The 23,931-nt window shown below is 48.1% G+C and overlaps 1 protein-coding gene across 1 annotated transcript in view; it reads left to right on the forward strand.

Moving 5' to 3' along the window:
• Positions 1-5,698: 5,698 nt before the first annotated feature.
• LOC124015613 (Na(+)/H(+) exchange regulatory cofactor NHE-RF1-like) overlaps positions 5,699-23,931 on the forward strand; it is a 51,300-nt gene continuing 33,067 nt past the window's right edge. The window contains exon 1 of the mRNA XM_046330970.1: positions 5,699-6,563. Within this exon, the coding sequence (XP_046186926.1) occupies positions 6,057-6,563 (507 nt within the window). The 5' untranslated portion in view covers positions 5,699-6,056. The remainder of the gene's footprint in view (positions 6,564-23,931) is intronic.

Consider the following 23,931-nt stretch of genomic DNA (forward strand, 5'->3'; position numbering starts at 1 on the left):
ATTCATTGACTACAGCTCAGCGTTCAACACCATAGTGCCCTCAAAGCTCATCACTAAGCTAAGGACCCTGGGACCAAACACTTCCCTCTGCAACTGGATCCTGGACTTCCTGACGGGCTGACCCCAGGTGGTAAGGGTAGGTAACAACATATCTGCCACTTTGATCCTCAACACAGAGGCCCCTCAGTCCCCTCTTGTACTCCCTGTTCATCCTTGACTGCATGGCCAGGCACGACTCCAACACCATCATTAAGTTTGCAGACGACACAACAGTGGTAGGCCTGATCATTGACAACGATGAGACAGCCTATAGGGAGGAGGTCAGAGACCTGGACGTGTGGTGCCAGGACAACAACCTCTCCCTCAACGTGATCAAGACAAAGGAGATGATTGTGGACTAAAGGAAAAGGAGGACCAAGCACGCTCCCATTCTCATCGACGGGGCTGTAGTGGAGCAGGTTGAGAGCTTCAAGTTCCTTGGTGTTCACATCACCAACAAACTATCTTAACAGTTTCTATCCCCAAACCATAAGTTTCCTGAACAGCTAATCAAATGCCCCCCCCCCTCCATTTTACTCCGCTGCTACTCTCTGTTTATTATTCATGCATAGTCACATACATATTACCTCAATTACATTGACTAACCTGTGCCCCCGCACATCGACTCTGTACCGGTACCCCCTGTATATGGGGTGGCAGGGTAGCCTAGTGGTTAGAGCGTTGGACTAGTAACCAGAAGTTTGCAAGTTCAAACCCCTGAGCTGACAAGGTACAAATATGTCATTCTGCCCCTGAACAGGCAGTTAAACCACTGTTCCTAGGCCATTATAGAAAATAAGAATTTGTTCTTAATAAAATAAATGTAGCCTCGCTACTGTTATTTTACTGCTGCTCTTTAATTTTTTTACTTATATATTTTTTACTTAACACTTGTTTTTCATAAAACTGCATTGTTGGTTAAGGGCTTGTAAGCAAGCATTCCACAAACTTTTGACTGGTACTGTATATATATATTTCTTGGGTGGAATTTCCATTGTTGGACATAGAAGACTAAAAATACCAGGAAACCAGCTTCAAGTGATTTTAATATAAGAAATATGTACCTAAGTATTATCACGCATAATAGAGGCACATGATCGTATACAAATGAAAGTAAGGTTTGAAAGTATTATGTTTTAGTCAAACATGTGTATGTTTGGGCTTTTTGCAGTCTACAAATGATTTGTAATCATGTGCCAGCCCCAAACCAACCGCTCCAGAGAAAATCGGCCAGCGGCTGAATCTAGTTGATGATCCCTGCTGTAGGTGGATGGGATGTGATGTACTGAAGTTGCCTCCCACCAGGTGACAGCATTTCTTTTCAAATAATAAAAGGGCGTTACGCTATTTACTACTGCTGGCTCAGTTTTCCTTTTTAAAGAGCCACTGAACACGCTGATTGGCAGGTGTGTTTTTCTGTAGAAATACAAGATTTCAGTCTTGGGGTGTTTCCTGACGGATTCCGCGTTTGGTTAATGATGTTTGTCCGCCACGAGAAGCCTATTTCACTTCCTCAAAATCCCCATAATAAATCTAATATTACTCAAGAAATATGTCATTATTTTTGACGTTTTTATCTAGGATGTTTTAGTTGCGTGATTTTACATCTAACTGAATGAAGTGTGTGGTACAGTATTTCTCAAGTAAAGAAATGCAACACACGTTGTCTTATGTAAGTAAACAAAGTCGGAGCTGCTGAGCAGGTCTGTCTCACAGTCTATGCTATTGGATGGAGAGCAATCACTGCTGTTCACCCCATGTTAGTAGGTAAATGAAACTCAAATCAAAACCCAACCTTCATTACCAGTTGTGACGCACGGATGTTCCACTCTCAGTTTTAGACAAGACTGACTTTATGACCAAAATTATCCTATTTACACTTTGTTGTCAATTTTGACACACTGTTTCTGACTCATATCAATGCCACATAGGCCGTTTTCAAAGGGATTCGTTGATTTTTAAAGGCAGTGAAACCTCCATGGAACTTGTCCTCCTCCACACAGTTGTACAGCTGTACCAATGATTCAATCAAACACAAACAAGAATCATTAATTCCTCAGAAACATCACATAGCACTTGACCATCAGCCTTTCTGTATGCATAGTTTGAGATGTCCTTCTGTAGCTCAGTTGGTAGAGCATGGTGCTTGTAACGCCAGGGTAGTGGGTAAGATTCCCGGGACCACCCATACGTAGAATGTATGCACACATGACTGTAAGTCGCTTTGGATAAAAGCGTCTGCTAAATGGCATATTATTATTATTATTATTATAGGCTTATGAGTGAGTCATAAATAAATTATAGTGAGTCATCAATATATTATATTCAGGACATTACCATGCATTGATAAGTGTACCTGGCAAATGTCCCAGTATAGAGAAGTAACAACTCTGCTGTGGTTTTGGTTCAGTGACGTCCTTGCCGTTTTACTGATGATGTAATATAGCATTTCTCAAGGAGGGTCTAGGCCCCTTCCTTCCACATAAAGGTTTGCATTTCTTCAGAATTGCAGGGTGGGGAGGTAGGCCTATTCAGAAGAGGTTCTGTCTGTCAGTGAGTGTGTGTTCTCACAGAGACAGACAGACACAGAGTGAGGGGGAGGGAGAGAGAAGGAGCACATGTGGCAAATGCAGATGTCTTCTCCTGAGCATAATATGTGTAATCTATAAGTAGAAAACATATTTCAACATCAGGAATATGCAGTACAGTGAAGGCTGCTGAGGGGAGGACGGCTCATAATTATGTCTGGAACTGAGCGAATAGAATGGCATCAAACACCTGGAAACCATATGTTTGATGTTGTTGATACCGTACCACCAACCTCCTGTGATACAGTACCATATGTTTGATGTTGTTGATACCGTACCACCAACCTCCTGTGATACAGTACCATATGTTTGATGTTGTTGATACCGTACCACCAACCTCCTGTGATACAGTACCATATGTTTGATGTTGTTGATACCGTACCACCAACCTCCTGTGATACAGTACCATATGTTTGATGTTGTTGATACCGTACCACCAACCTCCTGTGATACAGTACCATATGTTTGATGTTGTTGATACCGTACCACCAACCTCCTGTGATACAGTACCATATGTTTGATGTTGTTGATACCGTACCACCAACCTCCTGTGATACAGTACCATATGTTTGATGTTGTTGATACCGTACCACCAACCTCCTGTGATACAGTACCATATGTTTGATGTTGTTGATACCGTACCACCAACCTCCTGTGATACAGTACCATATGTTTGATGTTGTTGATACCGTACCACCAACCTCCTGTGATACAGTACCATATGTTTGATGTTGTTGATACCGTACCACCAACCTCCTGTGATACAGTACCATATGTTTGATGTTGTTGATACCGTTTGACCACCAACCTCCTGTGATACAGTACCATATGTTTGATGTTGTTGATACCGTACCACCAACCTCCTGTGATACAGTACCATATGTTTGATGTTGTTGATACCGTACCACCAACCTCCTGTGATACAGTACCATATGTTTGATGTTGTTGATACCGTACCACCAACCTCCTGTGATACAGTACCATATGTTTGATGTTGTTGATACCGTAACCAACCTCCTGTGATACAGTACCATATGTTTGATGTTGTTGATACCGTACCACCAACCTCCTGTGATACAGTACCATATGTTTGATGTTGTTGATACCGTACCACCAACCTCCTGTGATACAGTACCATATGTTTGATGTTGTTGATACCGTACCACCAACCTCCTGTGATACAGTACCATATGTTTGATGTTGTTGATACCGTACCACCAACCTCCTGTGATACAGTACCATATGTTTGATGTTGTTGATACCGTACCACCAACCTCCTGTGATACAGTACCATATGTTTGATGTTGTTGATACCGTACCACCAACCTCCTGTGATACAGTACCATATGTTTGATGTTGTTGATACCGTACCACCAACCTCCTGTGATACAGTACCACCAACCTCCTGTGATACAGTACCATATGTTTGATGTTGTTGATACCGTACCACCAACCTCCTGTGATACAGTACCATATGTTTGATGTTGTTGATACCGTACCACCAACCTCCTGTGATACAGTACCATATGTTTGATGTTGTTGATACCGTACCACCAACCTCCTGTGATACAGTACCATATGTTTGATGTTGTTGATACCGTACCACCAACCTCCTGGGATACAGTACCATATGTTTGATGTTGTTGATACCGTACCACCAACCTCCTGGGATACAGTACCATATGTTTGATGTTGTTGATACCGTACCACCAACCTCCTGGGATACAGTACCATATGTTTGATGTTGTTGATACCGTACCACCAACCTCCTGTGATACAGTGCCATATGTTTGATGTTGTTGATACCGTACCACCAACCTCCTGTGATACAGTACCATATGTTTGATGTTGTTGATACCGTACCACCAACCTCCTGGGATACAGATGTTGTTGATACATATGTTTTTGATGTTGTTGATACCGTACCACCAACCTCCTGGGATACAGTACCATATGTTTGATGTTGTTGATACCGTACCACCAACCTCCTGTGATACAGTACCATATGTTTGATGTTGTTGATACCGTACCACCAACCTCCTGGGATACAGTACCATATGTTTGATGTTGTTGATACCGTACCACCAACCTCCTGGGATACAGTACCATATGTTTGATGTTGTTGATACCGTACCACCAACCTCCTGGGATACAGTGCCATATGTTTGATGTTGTTGATACCGTACCACCAACCTCCTGTTTGATACAGTCCCAGTATGTTTGATGTTGTTGATACCGTACCACCAACCTCCTGGGATACAGTACCATATGTTTGATGTTGTTGATACCGTACCACCAACCTCCTGGGATACAGTGCCATATGTTTGATGTTGTTGATACCGTACCACCAACCTCCTGTGATACAGTACCATATGTTTGATGTTGTTGATACCGTACCACCAACCTCCTGTGATACAGTGCCATATGTTTGATGTTGTTGATACCGTACCACCAACCTCCTGTGATACAGTACCATATGTTTGATGTTGTTGATACCGTACCACCAACCTCCTGTGATACAGTGCCATATGTTTGATGTTGTTGATACCGTACCACCAACCTCCTGTGATACAGTACCATATGTTTGATGTTGTTGATACCGTACCACCAACCTCCTGTGATACAGTACCATATGTTTGATGTTGTTGATACCGTACCACCAACCTCCTGTGATACAGTGCCATATGTTTGATGTTGTTGATACCGTACCACCAACCTCCTGTGATACAGTACCATATGTTTGATGTTGTTGATACCGTACCACCAACCTCCTGTGATACAGTGCCATATGTTTGATGTTGTTGATACCGTACCACCAACCTCCTGTGATACAGTACCATATGTTTGATGTTGTTGATACCGTACCACCAACCTCCTGTGATACAGTGCCATATGTTTGATGTTGTTGATACCGTACCACCAACCTCCTGTGATACATTAGGGCCAATAGCATGCATGCACCATTCATTTATGCGCCTCCCTCCTCCTGGGGTATTTGAGTAGTGATTGGTGTTACCATCTGTCTTCTCCACCTACGTCACTGACCTTTATAAAGTAGTCTGCTGTTTAATTTAGTGTCAGATTAGAGAATAGAGTTTTGGAGAAAAGTCAACGCATACATATAGTTAGTAGAACTTCAGGTTTGGGCAACACATATCGGGTTGGCATACATCCCCTGTATGCACAAAGTTTAGGAGTTGCTTTTGAAAGTGAGTTGCGACTGCGGGTGACATCCAGTCACCAAGGACGGCACCTTATAAACAGACCGGTTGGATGCCAGACGCTCTTCCTTGAGAACGGTAGAGATTTCTGTTGACGGGTACCACTCGTGCTCAGCATCCCAAACTGAGTTTACTTGGCAACTTCCAGCTAGTGAACGATCATTCTCACAAGCAACGGGTTGAATAGGTGAAATAAATAGCAGAAACTATGCCCAGCAAAAGTGAAGATAATCGGCCAAGACTCTGCCTGCTGGAGAAAGGGGACAATGGTTATGGGTTCCATCTCCACGGTGAGAAGGGTAAGACCGGGCAGTTCATACGGCTTGTGGAGCCCGACAGTCCGTCGGAAACTTCTGGGATTCGCGCGGGGGACCGACTGGTGTTTGTGAACGGGGAGAACGTGGAGAGCGAGAGCCATCAACAGGTTGTGTCCCGGATAAAAGCCACGGTGGGCCATCTCGAGCTCATTGTTGTCGACCAGGACACTGAGCAACTGTTGAAAAAACACAAGATGAAGTGTCTCAAAGAATATGTCACGGAGCCCATTCCTTTACCCAGCGACGACGAGTCAGAAAGCGAAGACGTTAAGGAGAACGGGACACCATGCGGGACAAGGAGAGAATCCACACCCATCCCGGGAAATAACGGAGATCACCATGGCCACGTAGAGCTCCATAGCCATGTTGAGAAAAAGCTAAGCATCAACTCTGAGAAGGTGAGTGTGCCAAAGTGCAAAACCTGAATAATCAATGAAATTCTTATTTTGGTTCATTGATATAGCCTGGTGGTCACAGTAAGCTATATTCTGCAAATATACACTACAGATTCAGTTACAGTTTGCGTAATAGTACCACTGACACAGTCCTAGGGATTTCAATTAAACGAATGAGATGTTTTTTTTATTCATCCATTTATTCACCAGCAATGTAATTAGATTATTTAAAATGTTCAGTCTCCTGTTGTATAAGTGCACTGTGAAAATAACAATGAATATGGTCAGCTGCAAAGCGCAATATTCCCACTCTCTTCATTGTAGCAGTTTTGGCAGAGATAGCAGGTTGTAGGCGAGTCAGTTGGCTGCACATTTGTTGTGGGTGGTGGTGGGGGTATGAGAGAGGAAGGACAAACAACCTGCTTCAGCCTTGAGTTCAAGTTAATTTGACAGTGATGCTGCACACCACACACATTTGGGGGGAAAGGGCAACAACATTTTTTGTGTAGTTGTTCCTAGGTCTGAAAAAGAACTGACACTTGACATTGGGGTTGAAGAGAAAGAATTTGAGGTTTACTAAAGCAGATATCTTTGAACACACCACGACCAACATATTTCTGGCGGATTTATGCTTTCATGACTCACAATGTAATGCACACACAATGGAACACAAGAAACAAATCAAAATACAGTTCTTAGTCCTTGATTATGACCTTCTGCTGTCTATGAAAACAAATGAAGACTTTCATTCCAAAATGCTCTATATCCATTTTCAGAAATATTGGTAAAGTAGCTTTTATTGTTTAAATAACTTATGAAAGAGATTGGTGTTTTTTTCACTCATCTCAATCATCTCATCATGTCATGAGGTTGTTCATTGACAGACATGTAATTAAAAAAATCTATAACTTAATGGTTTCATTTCAGAGTGATAAATAATATATATATGTTTTTTTTAACAAAACGCTATATATCCGCCTCACTCTCAGAGAAATAAGTAGTACTGCTAGGTTTTACACAGTCACATTTAACAAATAACATTTAGTTTATTAAAGAACTGAACAAATGATACATTTGTGATATGAATATTTAATTGAGTTATTTTTATTATATGAGATCTGTATGTAAAACATTTAGATTTGACATTATATTAATCTTATCCAGATCAACATACAGAGCCTTACAGCCACATACAGCGCCTTACAGCCACATACAGTGCCTTACAGCCACATACAGTGCCTTACAGCCACATACAGTGCCTTACAGCCACATACAGCGCCTTACAGCGCCTTACAGCCACATACAGCGCCTTACAGCCACATACAGCGCCTTACAGCCACATACAGCGCCTTACAGCCACATACAGCGCCTTACAGCCACATACAGCGCCTTACAGCCACATACAGTGCCTTACAGCCACATACAGCGCCTTACAGCGCCTTACAGCCACATACAGCGCCTTACAGCCACATACAGCGCCTTACAGCCACATACAGCGCCTTACAGCCACATACAGCGCCTTACAGCCACATACAGCGCCTTACAGCCACATACAGCGCCTTACAGCCACATACAGCGCCTTACAGTGCCACATACAGCGCCTTACAGTGCGCTTACAGTGCCTTACAGCCACATACAGCGCCTTACAGCCACATACAGCGCCTTACAGCCACATACAGCGCCTTACAGCCACATACAGCGCCTTACAGTGCCTTACAGCCACATACAGCGCCTTACAGCCACATACAGCGCCTTACAGCCACATACAGCGCCTTACAGTGCCTTACAGTGCCTTACAGCCACATACAGCGCCTTACAGCCACATACAGCGCCTTACAGCCACATACAGCGCCTTACAGCCACATACAGCGCCTTACAGTGCCTTACAGTGCCTTACAGTGCCTTACAGCCACATACAGCGCCTTACAGCCACATACAGCGCCTTACAGCCACATACAGCGCCTTACAGCCACATACAGCGCCTTACAGTGCCTTACAGCCACATACAGCGCCTTACAGCCACATACAGCGCCTTACAGCCACATACAGCGCCTTACAGTGCCTTACAGCCACATACAGCGCCTTACAGCCACATACAGCGCCTTACAGTGCCTTACAGCCACATACAGCGCCTTACAGCCACATACAGCGCCTTACAGCCACATACAGCGCCTTACAGCCACATACAGCGCCTTACAGTGCCTTACAGCCACATACAGCGCCTTACAGCCACATACAGCGCCTTACAGCCACATACAGCGCCTTACAGCCACATACAGCGCCTTACAGCCATACAGCGCCATACAGTGCCTTACAGCCACATACAGCGCCTTACAGCCACATACAGCGCCTTACAGCCACATACAGTGCCTTACAGCCACATACAGCGCCTTACAGTGCCTTACAGCCACATACAGCGCCTTACAGCCACATACAGCGCCTTACAGCCACATACAGCGCCTTACAGCCACATACAGCGCCCTTACAGCCACATACAGCGCCATACAGCGCCTTACAGCCACATACAGCGCCTTACAGCCACATACAGCGCCTTACAGCCACATACAGCGCCTTACAGCCACATACAGCGCCTTACAGCCACAGCCACATACAGCGCCTTACAGCCACATACAGCGCCTTACAGCCACATACAGCGCCTTATAGCCACATACAGCCTTACAGTGCCTTACAGCCACATACAGCGCCTTACAGCCACATACAGTGCCTTACAGCCACATACAGCGCCTTACAGCCACATACAGTGCCTTACAGCCACATACAGCGCCTTACAGCCACATACAGCGCCTTACAGCCACATACAGCGCCTTACAGCCACATACAGCGCCTTACAGCCACATACAGCGCCTTACAGCCACATACAGCGCCTTACCACATACAGCGCCTTACCACATACAGCGCCTTACAGCCACATACAGCGCCTTATAGCCACATACAGCGCCTTATAGCCACATACAGCGCCTTATAGCCACATACAGCGCCTTATAGCCACATACAGCGCCTTACAGCCACATACAGCGCCTTACAGCCACATACAGCGCCTTATAGCCACATACAGTGCCTTATAGCCACATACAGCACCTTATAGCCACATACAGCGCCTTATAGCCACATACAGCGCCTTACAGCCACATACAGCGCCTTATAGCCACATACAGCGCCTTACAGCCACATACAGCGCCTTACAGCCACATACAGTGCCTTACAGCCACATACAGTGCCTTACAGCCACATACAGTGCCTTACAGCCACATACAGCGCCTTATAGCCACATACAGCGCCTTACAGCCACATACAGCGCCTTACAGCCACATACAGCGCCTTACAGCCACATACAGCGCCTTACAGCCACATACAGCGCCTTATAGCCACATACAGTGCCTTACAGCCACATACAGCGCCTTACAGCCACATACAGTGCCTTACAGCCACATACAGCGCCTTACAGCCACATACAGCGCCTTACAGTGCCTTACAGTGCCTTACAGCCACATACAGCGCCTTACAGCCACATACAGCGCCTTACAGCCACATACAGCGCCTTACAGCCACATACAGCGCCTTACAGTGCCTTACAGTGCCTTACAGCCACATACAGCACCTTACAGCCACATACAGCGCCTTACAGCCACATACAGCGCCTTACAGTGCCTTACAGCCACATACAGCGCCTTACAGCCACATACAGCGCCTTACAGTGCCTTCCAGCCACAAACAGCGCCTTACAGCCACATACAGCGCCTTACAGCCCCATACAGCGCCTTACAGCCACATACAGCGCCTTACAGTGCCTTACAGCCACATACAGCGCCTTACAGCCACATACAGCGCCTTACAGCCACATACAGCGCCTTACAGCCACATACAGCGCCTTACAGCCACATACAGCGCCTTACAGTGCCTTACAGCCACATACAGCGCCTTACAGCCACATACAGCGCCTTACAGTGCCTTACAGCCACATACAGCGCCTTACAGTGCCTTACAGCCACATACAGCGCCTTACAGCCACATACAGCGCCTTACAGCCACATACAGCGCCTTACAGCCACATACAGCGCCTTACAGCCACATACAGCGCCTTACAGTGCCTTACAGCCACATACAGCGCCTTACAGCCACATACAGCGCCTTACAGCCACATACAGCGCCTTACAGCCACATACAGCGCCTTACAGTGCCTTACAGCCACATACAGCGCCTTACAGCCACATACAGTGCCTTACAGCCACATACAGCGCCTTATAGCCACATACAGCGCCTTACAGTGCCTTACAGCCACATACAGCGCCTTACAGCCACATACAGTGCCTTACAGCCACATACAGCGCCTTACAGCCACATACAGTGCCTTACAGCCACATACAGCGCCTTACAGCCACATACAGTGCCTTACAGCCACATACAGCGCCTTATAGCCACATACATCGCCTTACAGCCACATACAGCGCCTTACAGCCACATACAGCGCCTTACAGCCACATACAGCGCCTTACAGCCACATACAGCGCCTTACAGCCACATACAGCGCCTTATAGCCACATACAGCGCCTTATAGCCACATACAGCGCCTTATAGCCACATACAGCGCCTTATAGCCACATACAGCGCCTTATAGCCACATACAGCGCCTCCCTCTCACCCCCCCCTTTAAGATTTAGATGCACTATTGTAAAGTGACTGTTCCACTGGATGTCATAAGGTGAATGCACCAATTTGTAAGTCGCTCTGGATAAGAGCGTCTGCTAAATGACTTAAATGTAAATGTAAATGTACAGCGCCTTACAGCCACATACAGCGCCTTACAGCCACATACAGCGCCTTATAGCCACATACAGCGCCTTACAGCCACATACAGCGCCTTATAGCCACATACAGCGCCTTACAGCCACATACAGCGCCTTACAGCCACATACAGCGCCTTACAGCCACATACAGCGCCTTACAGCCACATACAGCGCCTTACAGCCACATACAGCGCCTTATAGCCACATACAGCGCCTTATAGCCACATACAGCGCCTTACAGCCACATACAGCGCCTTATAGCCACATACAGCGCCTTACAGCCACATACAGCGCCTTATAGCCACATACAGCGCCTTACAGCCACATACAGCGCCTTACAGCCACATACAGCGCCTTACAGCCACATACAGCGCCTTATAGCCACATACAGCGCCTTACAGCCACATACAGCGCCTTACAGCCACATACAGCGCCTTACAGCCACATACAGCGCCTTATAGCCACATACAGCGCCTTACAGCCACATACAGCGCCTTACAGCCACATACAGCGCCTTACAGCCACATACAGCGCCTTACAGCCACATACAGAGCCTTCACAAAGTATTCACACCCCTTGACTTATTCCACATTTGGTTGTTTTACAGCCTGAATTTAAAATGGATTTAGTTTAGATTTGTTGTCACTGGCTCATACACTTTACCCCATAATGTCAAAGTGGAATTATGTTTTTAGAATTTTTAAATATTTTTACAAACGAATAAAAAATGATGGCTGACATTTCTCGAGTCAGTAATTATTCTACACCTTTGTTATGGCAAGCCTAAATAAGTTCAGGAGTAAACATTTGCTTAACAAGTCACATAATAAGTTGCATGGACTCACTCTGTGTGCAATAACAGTGTTAAACATTATTTTAGAATTACTACCTCATCTCTGAACCCCACACATACAAGTACTGTAAGTTTCCTCGGTCGAGCAGTGAATTTCAAACACAGATTCAACCACAAAGACCAGGGAGGAATTCCAATGCCTCGCAAAGATGGGCACCTATTGGTATAAACAGACATTGAATATCCCTTTGAGCATTGTGAAGTTACAATGTTAAAGTTACATGTTGGATGGTGTGTCAATACACCCAGTCACTACAACGATACAGGTGTCCTTCCTAACTCAGTCACCGGAAAGAAAGGAAACCACTCAGGGATTTCACCAGGACGGCAATGGTGACTTTTAACAGTTACAGAGTTGAATGGCTGTGATAGGATCAAAAACGGTGGATGGATCAGAAACATTGTAATTATTCCACAATACTAACCTAATGGACAGAGTGAAAAGAAGAAACCCTGTACTGAATAACAATTTTCCAAAACATACATCCAGTTTGCAGTAATATTGCAAAAAATGTGGCAAAGCAACTTTGGAGCAAATCCAATACAACACATTACTGAGTACCACTTTCCATATTTTCAAGCACAGTGGTGGCTGCATCATGTTATGGGTATGCTTGTAATTGTTAAAGACAGGTTAGTTTTTCAGGATAAAAAAAGAAAGGGAATGGAGGTAAACACAGATCATTGACAAAAAACAGACAATTTAATCCATATTAATACCATTTTGTAACACAACAAAAATGTTGTGAAAAAGCCGTTTCTAACTTTATTTATTCTTTAAGAGACTACATTTAGTCTTCACGCCCTCTTAATACCCTCTAGCTTCCTTCTGTAGCTCAGTTGGTAGAGCATGGCGCTTGTAACGCCAGGGTAGTGGGTTCGATTCCCGGGACCACCCATACGTAGAATGTATGCACACATGACTGTAAGTCGCTTTGGATAAAAGCGTCTGCTAAATGGCATATATTATTATTATTATTATTATATATTATTATATTATATTATATTATAGCTAACAGCATGCACGACGTGGGTTCATTCAAACATTGAAGAAAAGAGGGGCACTCCAGAACATCTGTGCCCCCCGCCGTGTCCCGGATGTTTACCCCTGGTCCTCTCCCAGCCCCTCCCTGTTATGCAGGTGAATGAGGACCCAAAAGCGACTTGGCGAAAACAGAGTCTTTAATCCAGTAAAGTAAATTTACAATCATAAGGCATAATTCCACTCGTAATGACGAGAACAGACTGGAGACTCGATCAAGAACTGCAGGTTGCCTCGGGAAGGCACTTGAACGTAGCAGACTCAGACACCTGCTCACCACGCAGCATCTGAGGGAAACACGACACGACAGGGCGATACACAGACACAGCACGGTGAACAATAGACAAGGATCCGACAGGGCAGAAACGGAAAACAAGGGGAGAAATAGGGACTCTAATCAGGGAAAAGGATAGGGAACAGGTGTGGGAAGAATAAATGATTGATTAGGGGAATAGGAACAGCTGGGAGCAGGAACGGAACGATAGAGAGAAGAGAGAGAGGAAGGGAGAGAGAAAAAGGGGAACGAACCTAAAAAGATCAGCAGGGGGAAAATGAACAGAGGGAAAAGCAAAATGACAAGACAATCTAAGACAAAACATGACAGTACCCCCCCACTCACCGAGCGCCTCCTGGCGCACTCGAGGAGGAATCCTGGCGGCAACGGAGGAAATCATCAATAAGTGAACGGTCCAGCACGTCCCGAGACGGAACCCAACTCCTCTCCTCAGGACCGTAACCCTCCCAATCCACTAAGTATTGGTGACCCCGTCCCCGAGAACGCATGTCCATGATCCTACGTACCTTGTAAATAGGTGCGCTCTCGACAAGGACGGGAGGGGGGAGGGAAGACGAACGGGGTGCGAAGAAAGGGCTTGACACAGGAGACATGGAAGACAGGATGGACGCGACGAAGATGTCGCGGAAGAAGCAGTCGCACAGCGACAGGATTGACGACCTGGGAGACACGGAACGGACCAATGAACCGCGGAGTCAACTTACGAGAAGCTGTCGTAAGAGGAAGGTTGCGAGTGGAAAGCCACACTCTCTGGCCGCAACAATACATTGGACTCTTAATCCTGCGTTTATTGGCGGCTCTCACCGTCTGTGCCCTGTAACGGCAAAGTGCAGACCTCACCCTCCTCCAGGTGCGCTCACAACGTTGGACAAACGCTTGAGCGGAGGGAACGCTGGACTCGGCAAGCTGGGATGAGAACAGAGGAGGCTGGTAACCCAGACTACTCTGAAACGGAGATAACCCGGTAGCAGACGAAGGAAGCGAGTTGTGAGCGTATTCTGCCCAGGGAGCTGTTCTGCCCAAGACGCAGGGTTTCTGAAAGAAAGGCTGCGTAGTATGCGACCAATCGTCTGATTGGCCCTCTCTGCTTGACCGTTAGACTGGGGATGAAACCCGGAAGAGAGACTGACGGACGCACCAATCAAACGACAGAACTCCCTCCAAAACTGTGACGTGAATTGCGGGCCTCTGTCTGAAACGGCGTCTAACGGGAGGCCATGAATTCTGAACACATTCTCGATGATGATTTGTGCCGTCTCCTTAGCGGAAGGAAGTTTAGCGAGGGGAATGAAATGTGCCGCCTTAGAGAACCTATCGACAACCGTAAGAATCACAGTCTTCCCCGCAGACAAAGGCAGACCGGTAATGAAGTCTAGGGCGATGTGAGACCATGGTCGAAAAGGAATGGGAGCGGTCTGAGACGACCGGCAGGAGGAGAGTTACCCGACTTAGTCTGCGCGCAGTCCGAACAAGCAGCCACGAAACGGCGCGTGTCACGCTCCTGAGTCGGCCACCAAAAGCGCTGGCGAATAGACGCAAGAGTGCCTCGAACACCGGGATGACCAGCTAACTTGGCAGAGTGAGCCCACTGAAGAACAGCCAGACGAGTGGAAACAGGAACGAAAAGGAGGTTACTAGGACAAGCGCGCGGCGCAGTGTGCGTGAGTGCTTGCTTAACCTGTCTTTCAATTCCCCAGACTGTCAACCCGACAACACGCCCATAAGGAAGAATCCCCTCGGGATCAGTAGAAGCCACAGAAGAACTAAACAGACGGGATAAGGCATCAGGCTTGGTGTTTTTGCTACCCGGACGGTAAGAAATCACAAACTCGAAACGAGCGAAAAACAACGCCCAACGAGCTTGACGGGCATTAAGTCGTTTGGCAGAACGGATGTACTCAAGGTTCTTATGGTCTGTCCAAACGACAAAAGGAACGGTCGCCCCCTCCAACCACTGTCGCCATTCACCTAGGGCTAAGCGGATGGCGAGCAGTTCGCGGTTACCCACATCATAGTTGCGTTCAGATGGCGACAGGCGATGAGAAAAATAAGCGCAAGGATGAACCTTATCGTCAGACTGGAAGCGCTGGGATAGAATGGCTCCCACGCCTACCTCTGAAGCGTCAACCTCGACAATGAATTGTCTAGTGACGTCAGGAGTAACGAGGATAGGAGCGGACGTAAAACGTTCTTTTAGAAGATCAAAAGCTCCCTGGGCGGAACCGGACCACTTAAAACACGTCTTGACAGAAGTAAGAGCTGTGAGAGGGGCAGCAACTTGACCGAAATTACGAATGAAACGCCGATAGAAATTAGCGAAACCTAAAAAGCGCTGCAACTCGACACGTGACCTTGGAACGGGCCAATCACTGACAGCTTGGACCTTAGCGGAATCCATCTGAATGCCTTCAGCGGAAATAACGGAACCGAGAAAAGTAACGGAGGAGACATGAAAAGAGCACTTCTCAGCCTTCACGTAGAGACAATTCTCTAAAAGGCGCTGTAGAACACGTCGAACGTGCTGAACATGAATCTCGAGTGACGGTGAAAAAATCAGGATATCGTCAAGATATACAAAAACAAAGATGTTCAGCATGTCTCTCAGAACATCATTAACTAATGCCTGAAAAACAGCTGGCGCATTGGCGAGACCAAACGGCAGAACCCGGTACTCAAAATGCCCTAACGGAGTGTTAAACGCCGTTTTCCACTCGTCCCCCTCTCTGATGCGCGCGAGATGGTAAGCGTTACGAAGGTCCAACTTAGTAAAGCACCTGGCTCCCTGCAGAATCTCGAAGGCTGATGACATAAGGGGAAGCGGATAACGATTCTTAACCGTTATGTCATTCAGCCCTCGATAATCCACGCAGGGGCGCAGAGTACCGTCCTTCTTCTTAACAAAAAGAACCCCGCCCCGGCCGGAGAGGAAGAAGGCACTATGGTACCGGCGTCAAGAGACACAGATAAATAATCCTCGAGAGCCTTACGTTCGGGAGCCGACAGAGAGTATAGTCTACCCCGAGGAGGAGTGGTCCCCGGAAGGAGATCAATACTACAATCATACGACCGGTGAGGAGGAAGGGAGTTGGCTCGGGACCGACTGAAGACCGTGCGCAGATCATGATATTCCTCCGGCACTCCTGTCAAATCGCCAGGTTCCTCCTGAGAAGTGGGGACAGAAGAAATGGGAGGGATGGCAGACATTAAACACTTCACATGACAAGAAACGTTCCAGGATAGGATAGAATTACTAGACCAATTAATAGAAGGATTATGACATACTAGCCAGGGATGACCCAAAACAACAGGTGTAAAAGGTGAACGAAAAATCAAAAAAGAAATAGTCTCACTGTGGTTACCAGATACTGTGAGAGTTAAAGGTAGTGTCTCAAATCTGATACTGGGAAGATGACTACCATCTAAGGCAAACATGGGCGTAGGCTTGTCTAACTGTCTGAAAGGAATGTCATGTTTCCGAGCCCATGCTTCGTCCATGAAACAACCCTCAGCCCCAGAGTCAATCAAGGCACTGCATGTAGCACCGAACCGGTCCAGCGTAGATGGACCGACATAGTAGTACAGGATCTAGATGAAGAGACCTGAGTAGTAGCGCTCACCAGTAGCCCTCCGCTTACTGATGAGCTCTGGCCTTTACTGGACATGAATTGACAAAATGTCCATCAAATCCGCAATAGAGGCACAGGCGGTTGGTGATCCTCCGTTCCCTCTCCTTGGTCGAGATGCGAATAACTCCCAGCTGCATGGGCTCAGTCTCTGAGCCAGAGGAGGGAGATGGTTGCGATGCGGAGCAGGGAAACACCGTTGACGCGAGCTCTCTTCCACGAGCTTGGTGACGAAGATCTACCCGTCGTTCTATGCGGATGGCGAGAGCAATCAAAGAGTCCACACTGGAAGGAACCTCCCGAGAGAGAATCTCATCTTTGACCACTGCGTGGAGTCCCTCCAGAAAACGAGCGAGCAGCGCCGGCTCGTTCCAGTCACTAGAGGCAGCAAGAGTGCGAAACTCTATAGAGTAATCCGTTATGGATCGATCACCTTGGCATAGGGAAGCCAGGGCCCTAGAAGCCTCCCTACCAAAAACTGAACGGTCAAAAACCCGAATCATCTCCTCTTTAAAGTTCTGGTAATTGTTTGAACAATCAGCCCTTGCCTCCCAGATAGCTGTGCCCCACTCTCGAGCCCGGCCAGTAAGGAGTGAAATGACGTAAGCAACCCGAGCTCTCTCGCTAGAGTATGTGTTGGGTTGGAGAGAGAACACAATATCACACTGGGTGAGAAAGGAGCGGCACTCCGTGGGCTGCCCGGAGTAGCAAGGTGGGTTATTAACCCTAGGTTCCGGAGGCTCGGCAGGCCAGGAAGTAACAGCTGGCACGAGACGAAGACTCTGGAACTGTCCAGAGAGGTCGGAAACCTGAGCGGCCAGGTTCTCCACGGCATGGCGAGCAGCAGACAATTCCTGCTCGTGTCTGCCGAGCATGGCTCCTTGGATCTCGACGGCAGTGTTACGAGCATCTGTAGTCGCTGGGTCCATTCTTTGGTCGGATCCTTCTGTTATGCAGGTGAATGAGGACCCAAAAGCGACTTTCTCGTAATGACGAGAACAGACTGGAGACTCGATCAAGAACTGCAGGTTGCCTCGGGAAGGCACTTGAACGTAGCAGACTCAGACACCTGCTCACCACGCAGCATCTGAGGGAAACACGACACGACAGGGCGATACACAGACACAGCACGGTGAACAATAGACAAGGATCCGACAGGGCAGAAACGGAAAACAAGGGGAGAAATAGGGACTCTAATCAGGGAAAAGGATAGGGAACAGGTGTGGGAAGAATAAATGATTGATTAGGGGAATAGGAACAGCTGGGAGCAGGAACGGACGATAGAGAGAAGAGAGAGAGGAAGGGAGAGAGAAAAAGGGGAACGAACCTAAAAAGATCAGCAGGGGGAAAATGAACAGAGGGAAAAGCAAAATGACAAGACAATCTAAGACAAAACATGACAGTACCCCCCACTCACCGAGCGCCTCCTGGCGCACTCGAGGAGGAATCCTGGCGGCAACGGAGGAAATCATCAATAAGTGAACGGTCCAGCACGTCCCGAGACGGAACCCAACTCCTCTCCTCAGGACCGTAACCCTCCCAATCCACTAAGTATTGGTGACCCCGTCCCGAGAACGCATGTCCATGATCCTACGTACCTTGTAAATAGGTGCGCTCTCGACAAGGACGGGAGGGGGGGAGGGAAGACGAACGGGGTGCGAAGAAAGGGCTTGACACAGGAGACATGGAAGACAGGATGGACGCGACGAAGATGTCGCGGAAGAAGCAGTCGCACAGCGACAGGATTGACGACCTGGGAGACACGGAACGGACCAATGAACCGCGGAGTCAACTTACGAGAAGCTGTCGTAAGAGGAAGGTTGCGAGTGGAAAGCCACACTCTCTGGCCGCAACAATACATTGGACTCTTAATCCTGCGTTTATTGGCGGCTCTCACCGTCTGTGCCCTGTAACGGCAAAGTGCAGACCTCACCCTCCTCCAGGTGCGCTCACAACGTTGGACAAACGCTTGAGCGGAGGGAACGCTGGACTCGGCAAGCTGGGATGAGAACAGAGGAGGCTGGTAACCCAGACTACTCTGAAACGGAGATAACCCGGTAGCAGACGAAGGAAGCGAGTTGTGAGCGTATTCTGCCCAGGGAGCTGTTCTGCCCAAGACGCAGGGTTTCTGAAAGAAAGGCTGCGTAGTATGCGACCAATCGTCTGATTGGCCCTCTCTGCTTGACCGTTAGACTGGGGATGAAACCCGGAAGAGAGACTGACGGACGCACCAATCAAACGACAGAACTCCCTCCAAAACTGTGACGTGAATTGCGGGCCTCTGTCTGAAACGGCGTCTAACGGGAGGCCATGAATTCTGAACACATTCTCGATGATGATTTGTGCCGTCTCCTTAGCGGAAGGAAGTTTAGCGAGGGGAATGAAATGTGCCGCCTTAGAGAACCTATCGACAACCGTAAGAATCACAGTCTTCCCCGCAGACAAAGGCAGACCGGTAATGAAGTCTAGGGCGATGTGAGACCATGGTCGAAAAGGAATGGGGAGCGGTCTGAGACGACCGGCAGGAGGAGAGTTACCCGACTTAGTCTGCGCGCAGTCCGAACAAGCAGCCACGAAACGGCGCGTGTCACGCTCCTGAGTCGGCCACCAAAAGCGCTGGCGAATAGACGCAAGAGTGCCTCGAACACCGGGATGACCAGCTAACTTGGCAGAGTGAGCCCACTGAAGAACAGCCAGACGAGTGGAAACAGGAACGAAAAGGAGGTTACTAGGACAAGCGCGCGGCGACGCAGTGTGCGTGAGTGCTTGCTTAACCTGTCTTTCAATTCCCCAGACTGTCAACCCGACAACACGCCCATAAGGAAGAATCCCCTCGGGATCAGTAGAAGCCACAGAAGAACTAAACAGACGGGATAAGGCATCAGGCTTGGTGTTTTTGCTACCCGGACGGTAAGAAATCACAAACTCGAAACGAGCGAAAAACAACGCCCAACGAGCTTGACGGGCATTAAGTCGTTTGGCAGAACGGATGTACTCAAGGTTCTTATGGTCTGTCCAAACGACAAAGGAACGGTCGCCCCCTCCAACCACTGTCGCCATTCACCTAGGGCTAAGCGGATGGCGAGCAGTTCGCGGTTACCCACATCATAGTTGCGTTCAGATGGCGACAGGCGATGAGAAAAATAAGCGCAAGGATGAACCATATCGTCAGACTGGAAGCGCTGGGATAGAATGGCTCCCACGCCTACCTCTGAAGCGTCAACCTCGACAATGAATTGTCTAGTGACGTCAGGAGTAACGAGGATAGGAGCGGACGTAAAACGTTCTTTTAGAAGATCAAAAGCTCCCTGGGCGGAACCGGACCACTTAAAACACGTCTTGACAGAAGTAAGAGCTGTGAGAGGGGCAGCAACTTGACCGAAATTACGAATGAAACGCCGATAGAAATTAGCGAAACCTAAAAAAGCGCTGCAACTCGACACGTGACCTTGGAACGGGCCAATCACTGACAGCTTGGACCTTAGCGGAATCCATCTGAATGCCTTCAGCGGAAATAACGGAACCGAGAAAAGTAACGGAGGAGACATGAAAAGAGCACTTCTCAGCCTTCACGTAGAGACAATTCTCTAAAAGGCGCTGTAGAACACGTCGAACGTGCTGAACATGAATCTCGAGTGACGGTGAAAAAATCAGGATATCGTCAAGATATACAAAAACAAAGATGTTCAGCATGTCTCTCAGAACATCATTAACTAATGCCTGAAAAACAGCTGGCGCATTGGCGAGACCAAACGGCAGAACCCGGTACTCAAAATGCCCTAACGGAGTGTTAAACGCCGTTTTCCACTCGTCCCCCTCTCTGATGCGCGCGAGATGGTAAGCGTTACGAAGGTCCAACTTAGTAAAGCACCTGGCTCCCTGCAGAATCTCGAAGGCTGATGACATAAGGGGAAGCGGATAACGATTCTTAACCGTTATGTCATTCAGCCCTCGATAATCCACGCAGGGGCGCAGAGTACCGTCCTTCTTCTTAACAAAAAGAACCCCGCCCCGGCCGGAGAGGAAGAAGGCACTATGGTACCGGCGTCAAGAGACACAGATAAATAATCCTCGAGAGCCTTACGTTCGGGAGCCGACAGAGAGTATAGTCTACCCCGAGGAGGAGTGGTCCCCGGAAGGAGATCAATACTACAATCATACGACCGGTGAGGAGGAAGGGAGTTGGCTCGGGACCGACTGAAGACCGTGCGCAGATCATGATATTCCTCCGGCACTCCTGTCAAATCGCCAGGTTCCTCCTGAGAAGTGGGGACAGAAGAAATGGGAGGGATGGCAGACATTAAACACTTCACATGACAAGAAACGTTCCAGGATAGGATAGAATTACTAGACCAATTAATAGAAGGATTATGACATACTAGCCAGGGATGACCCAAAACAACAGGTGTAAAAGGTGAACGAAAAATCAAAAAGAAATAGTCTCACTGTGGTTACCAGATACTGTGAGAGTTAAAGGTAGTGTCTCAAATCTGATACTGGGAAGATGACTACCATCTAAGGCAAACATGGGCGTAGGCTTGTCTAACTGTCTGAAAGGAATGTCATGTTTCCGAGCCCATGCTTCGTCCATGAAACAACCCTCAGCCCCAGAGTCAATCAAGGCACTGCATGTAGCACCCGAACCGGTCCAGCGTAGATGGACCGACATAGTAGTACAGGATCTAGATGAAGAGACCTGAGTAGTAGCGCTCACCAGTAGCCCTCCGCTTACTGATGAGCTCTGGCCTTTTACTGGACATGAATTGACAAAATGTCCATCAAATCCGCAATAGAGGCACAGGCGGTTGGTGATCCTCCGTTCCCTCTCCTTGGTCGAGATGCGAATAACTCCCAGCTGCATGGGCTCAGTCTCTGAGCCAGAGGAGGGAGATGGTTGCGATGCGGAGCAGGGAAACACCGTTGACGCGAGCTCTCTTCCACGAGCTTGGTGACGAAGATCTACCCGTCGTTCTATGCGGATGGCGAGAGCAATCAAAGAGTCCACACTGGAAGGAACCTCCCGAGAGAGAATCTCATCTTTGACCACTGCGTGGAGTCCCTCCAGAAAACGAGCGAGCAGCGCCGGCTCGTTCCAGTCACTAGAGGCAGCAAGAGTGCGAAACTCTATAGAGTAATCCGTTATGGATCGATCACCTTGGCATAGGGAAGCCAGGGCCCTAGAAGCCTCCCTACCAAAAACTGAACGGTCAAAAACCCGAATCATCTCCTCTTTAAAGTTCTGGTAATTGTTTGAACAATCAGCCCTTGCCTCCCAGATAGCTGTGCCCCACTCTCGAGCCCGGCCAGTAAGGAGTGAAATGACGTAAGCAACCCGAGCTCTCTCGCTAGAGTATGTGTTGGGTTGGAGAGAGAACACAATATCACACTGGGTGAGAAAGGAGCGGCACTCCGTGGGCTGCCCGGAGTAGCAAGGTGGGTTATTAACCCTAGGTTCCGGAGGCTCGGCAGGCCAGGAAGTAACAGCTGGCACGAGACGAAGACTCTGGAACTGTCCAGAGAGGTCGGAAACCTGAGCGGCCAGGTTCTCCACGGCATGGCGAGCAGCAGACAATTCCTGCTCGTGTCTGCCGAGCATGGCTCCTTGGATCTCGACGGCAGTGTTACGAGCATCTGTAGTCGCTGGGTCCATTCTTTGGTCGGATCCTTCTGTTATGCAGGTGAATGAGGACCCAAAAGCGACTTTCTCGTAATGACGAGAACAGACTGGAGACTCGATCAAGAACTGCAGGTTGCCTCGGGAAGGCACTTGAACGTAGCAGACTCAGACACCTGCTCACCACGCAGCATCTGAGGGAAACACGACACGACAGGGCGATACACAGACACAGCACGGTGAACAATAGACAAGGATCCGACAGGGCAGAAACGGAAAACAAGGGGAGAAATAGGGACTCTAATCAGGGAAAAGGATAGGGAACAGGTGTGGGAAGACTAAATGATTGATTAGGGGAATAGGAACAGCTGGGAGCAGGAACGGAACGATAGAGAGAAGAGAGAGAGGAAGGGAGAGAGAAAAAGGGGAACGAACCTAAAAAGACCAGCAGGGGGAAAATGAACAGAGGGAAAAGCAAAATGACAAGACAATCTAAGACAAAACATGACACTCCCAGCCCATTTACATTACATTTACATTACATTTAAGTCATTTAGCAGACGCTCTTATCCAGAGCGACTTACAAATTGGTGCATTCACCTTATGACATCCAGTGGGACAGTCACTTAACAATAGTGCATCTAAAACTTAGGGGGGTGAGAGGGATTACTTATCCTATCCTAGGTATTCCTTAAAGAGGTGGGGTTTCAGGTGTCTCCGGAAGGTGGTGATTGACTCCGCTGTCCTGGCGTCGTGAGGGAGTTTGTTCCACCATTGGGGGGCCAGGGCAGCGAACAGTTTTGACTGGGCTGAGCGGGAGCTGTACTTCCTCAGTGGTAGGGAGGCGAGCAGGCCAGAGGTGGATGAACGCAGTGCCCTTGTTTGGGTGTAGGGCCTGATCAGAGCCTGGAGGTACTGAGGTGCCGTTCCCCTCACAGCTCCGTAGGCAAGCACCATGGTCTTGTAGCGGATGCGAGCTTCAACTGGAAGCCAGTGGAGAGAACGGAGGAGCGGGGTGACGTGAGAGAACTTGGGAAGGTTGAACACCAGACGGGCTGCGGCGTGGGGGAGGGGGCGGAGGATTCAGGAGGGAGGAGAAGGTGGCAAAGAGCTTCCTAGGGTTAGAGGCAGATGCTTGG

The sequence above is a fragment of the Oncorhynchus gorbuscha genome, linkage group LG26 (assembly GCF_021184085.1).
Source record: "Oncorhynchus gorbuscha isolate QuinsamMale2020 ecotype Even-year linkage group LG26, OgorEven_v1.0, whole genome shotgun sequence".
Taxonomy (NCBI): domain Eukaryota; kingdom Metazoa; phylum Chordata; class Actinopteri; order Salmoniformes; family Salmonidae; genus Oncorhynchus; species Oncorhynchus gorbuscha.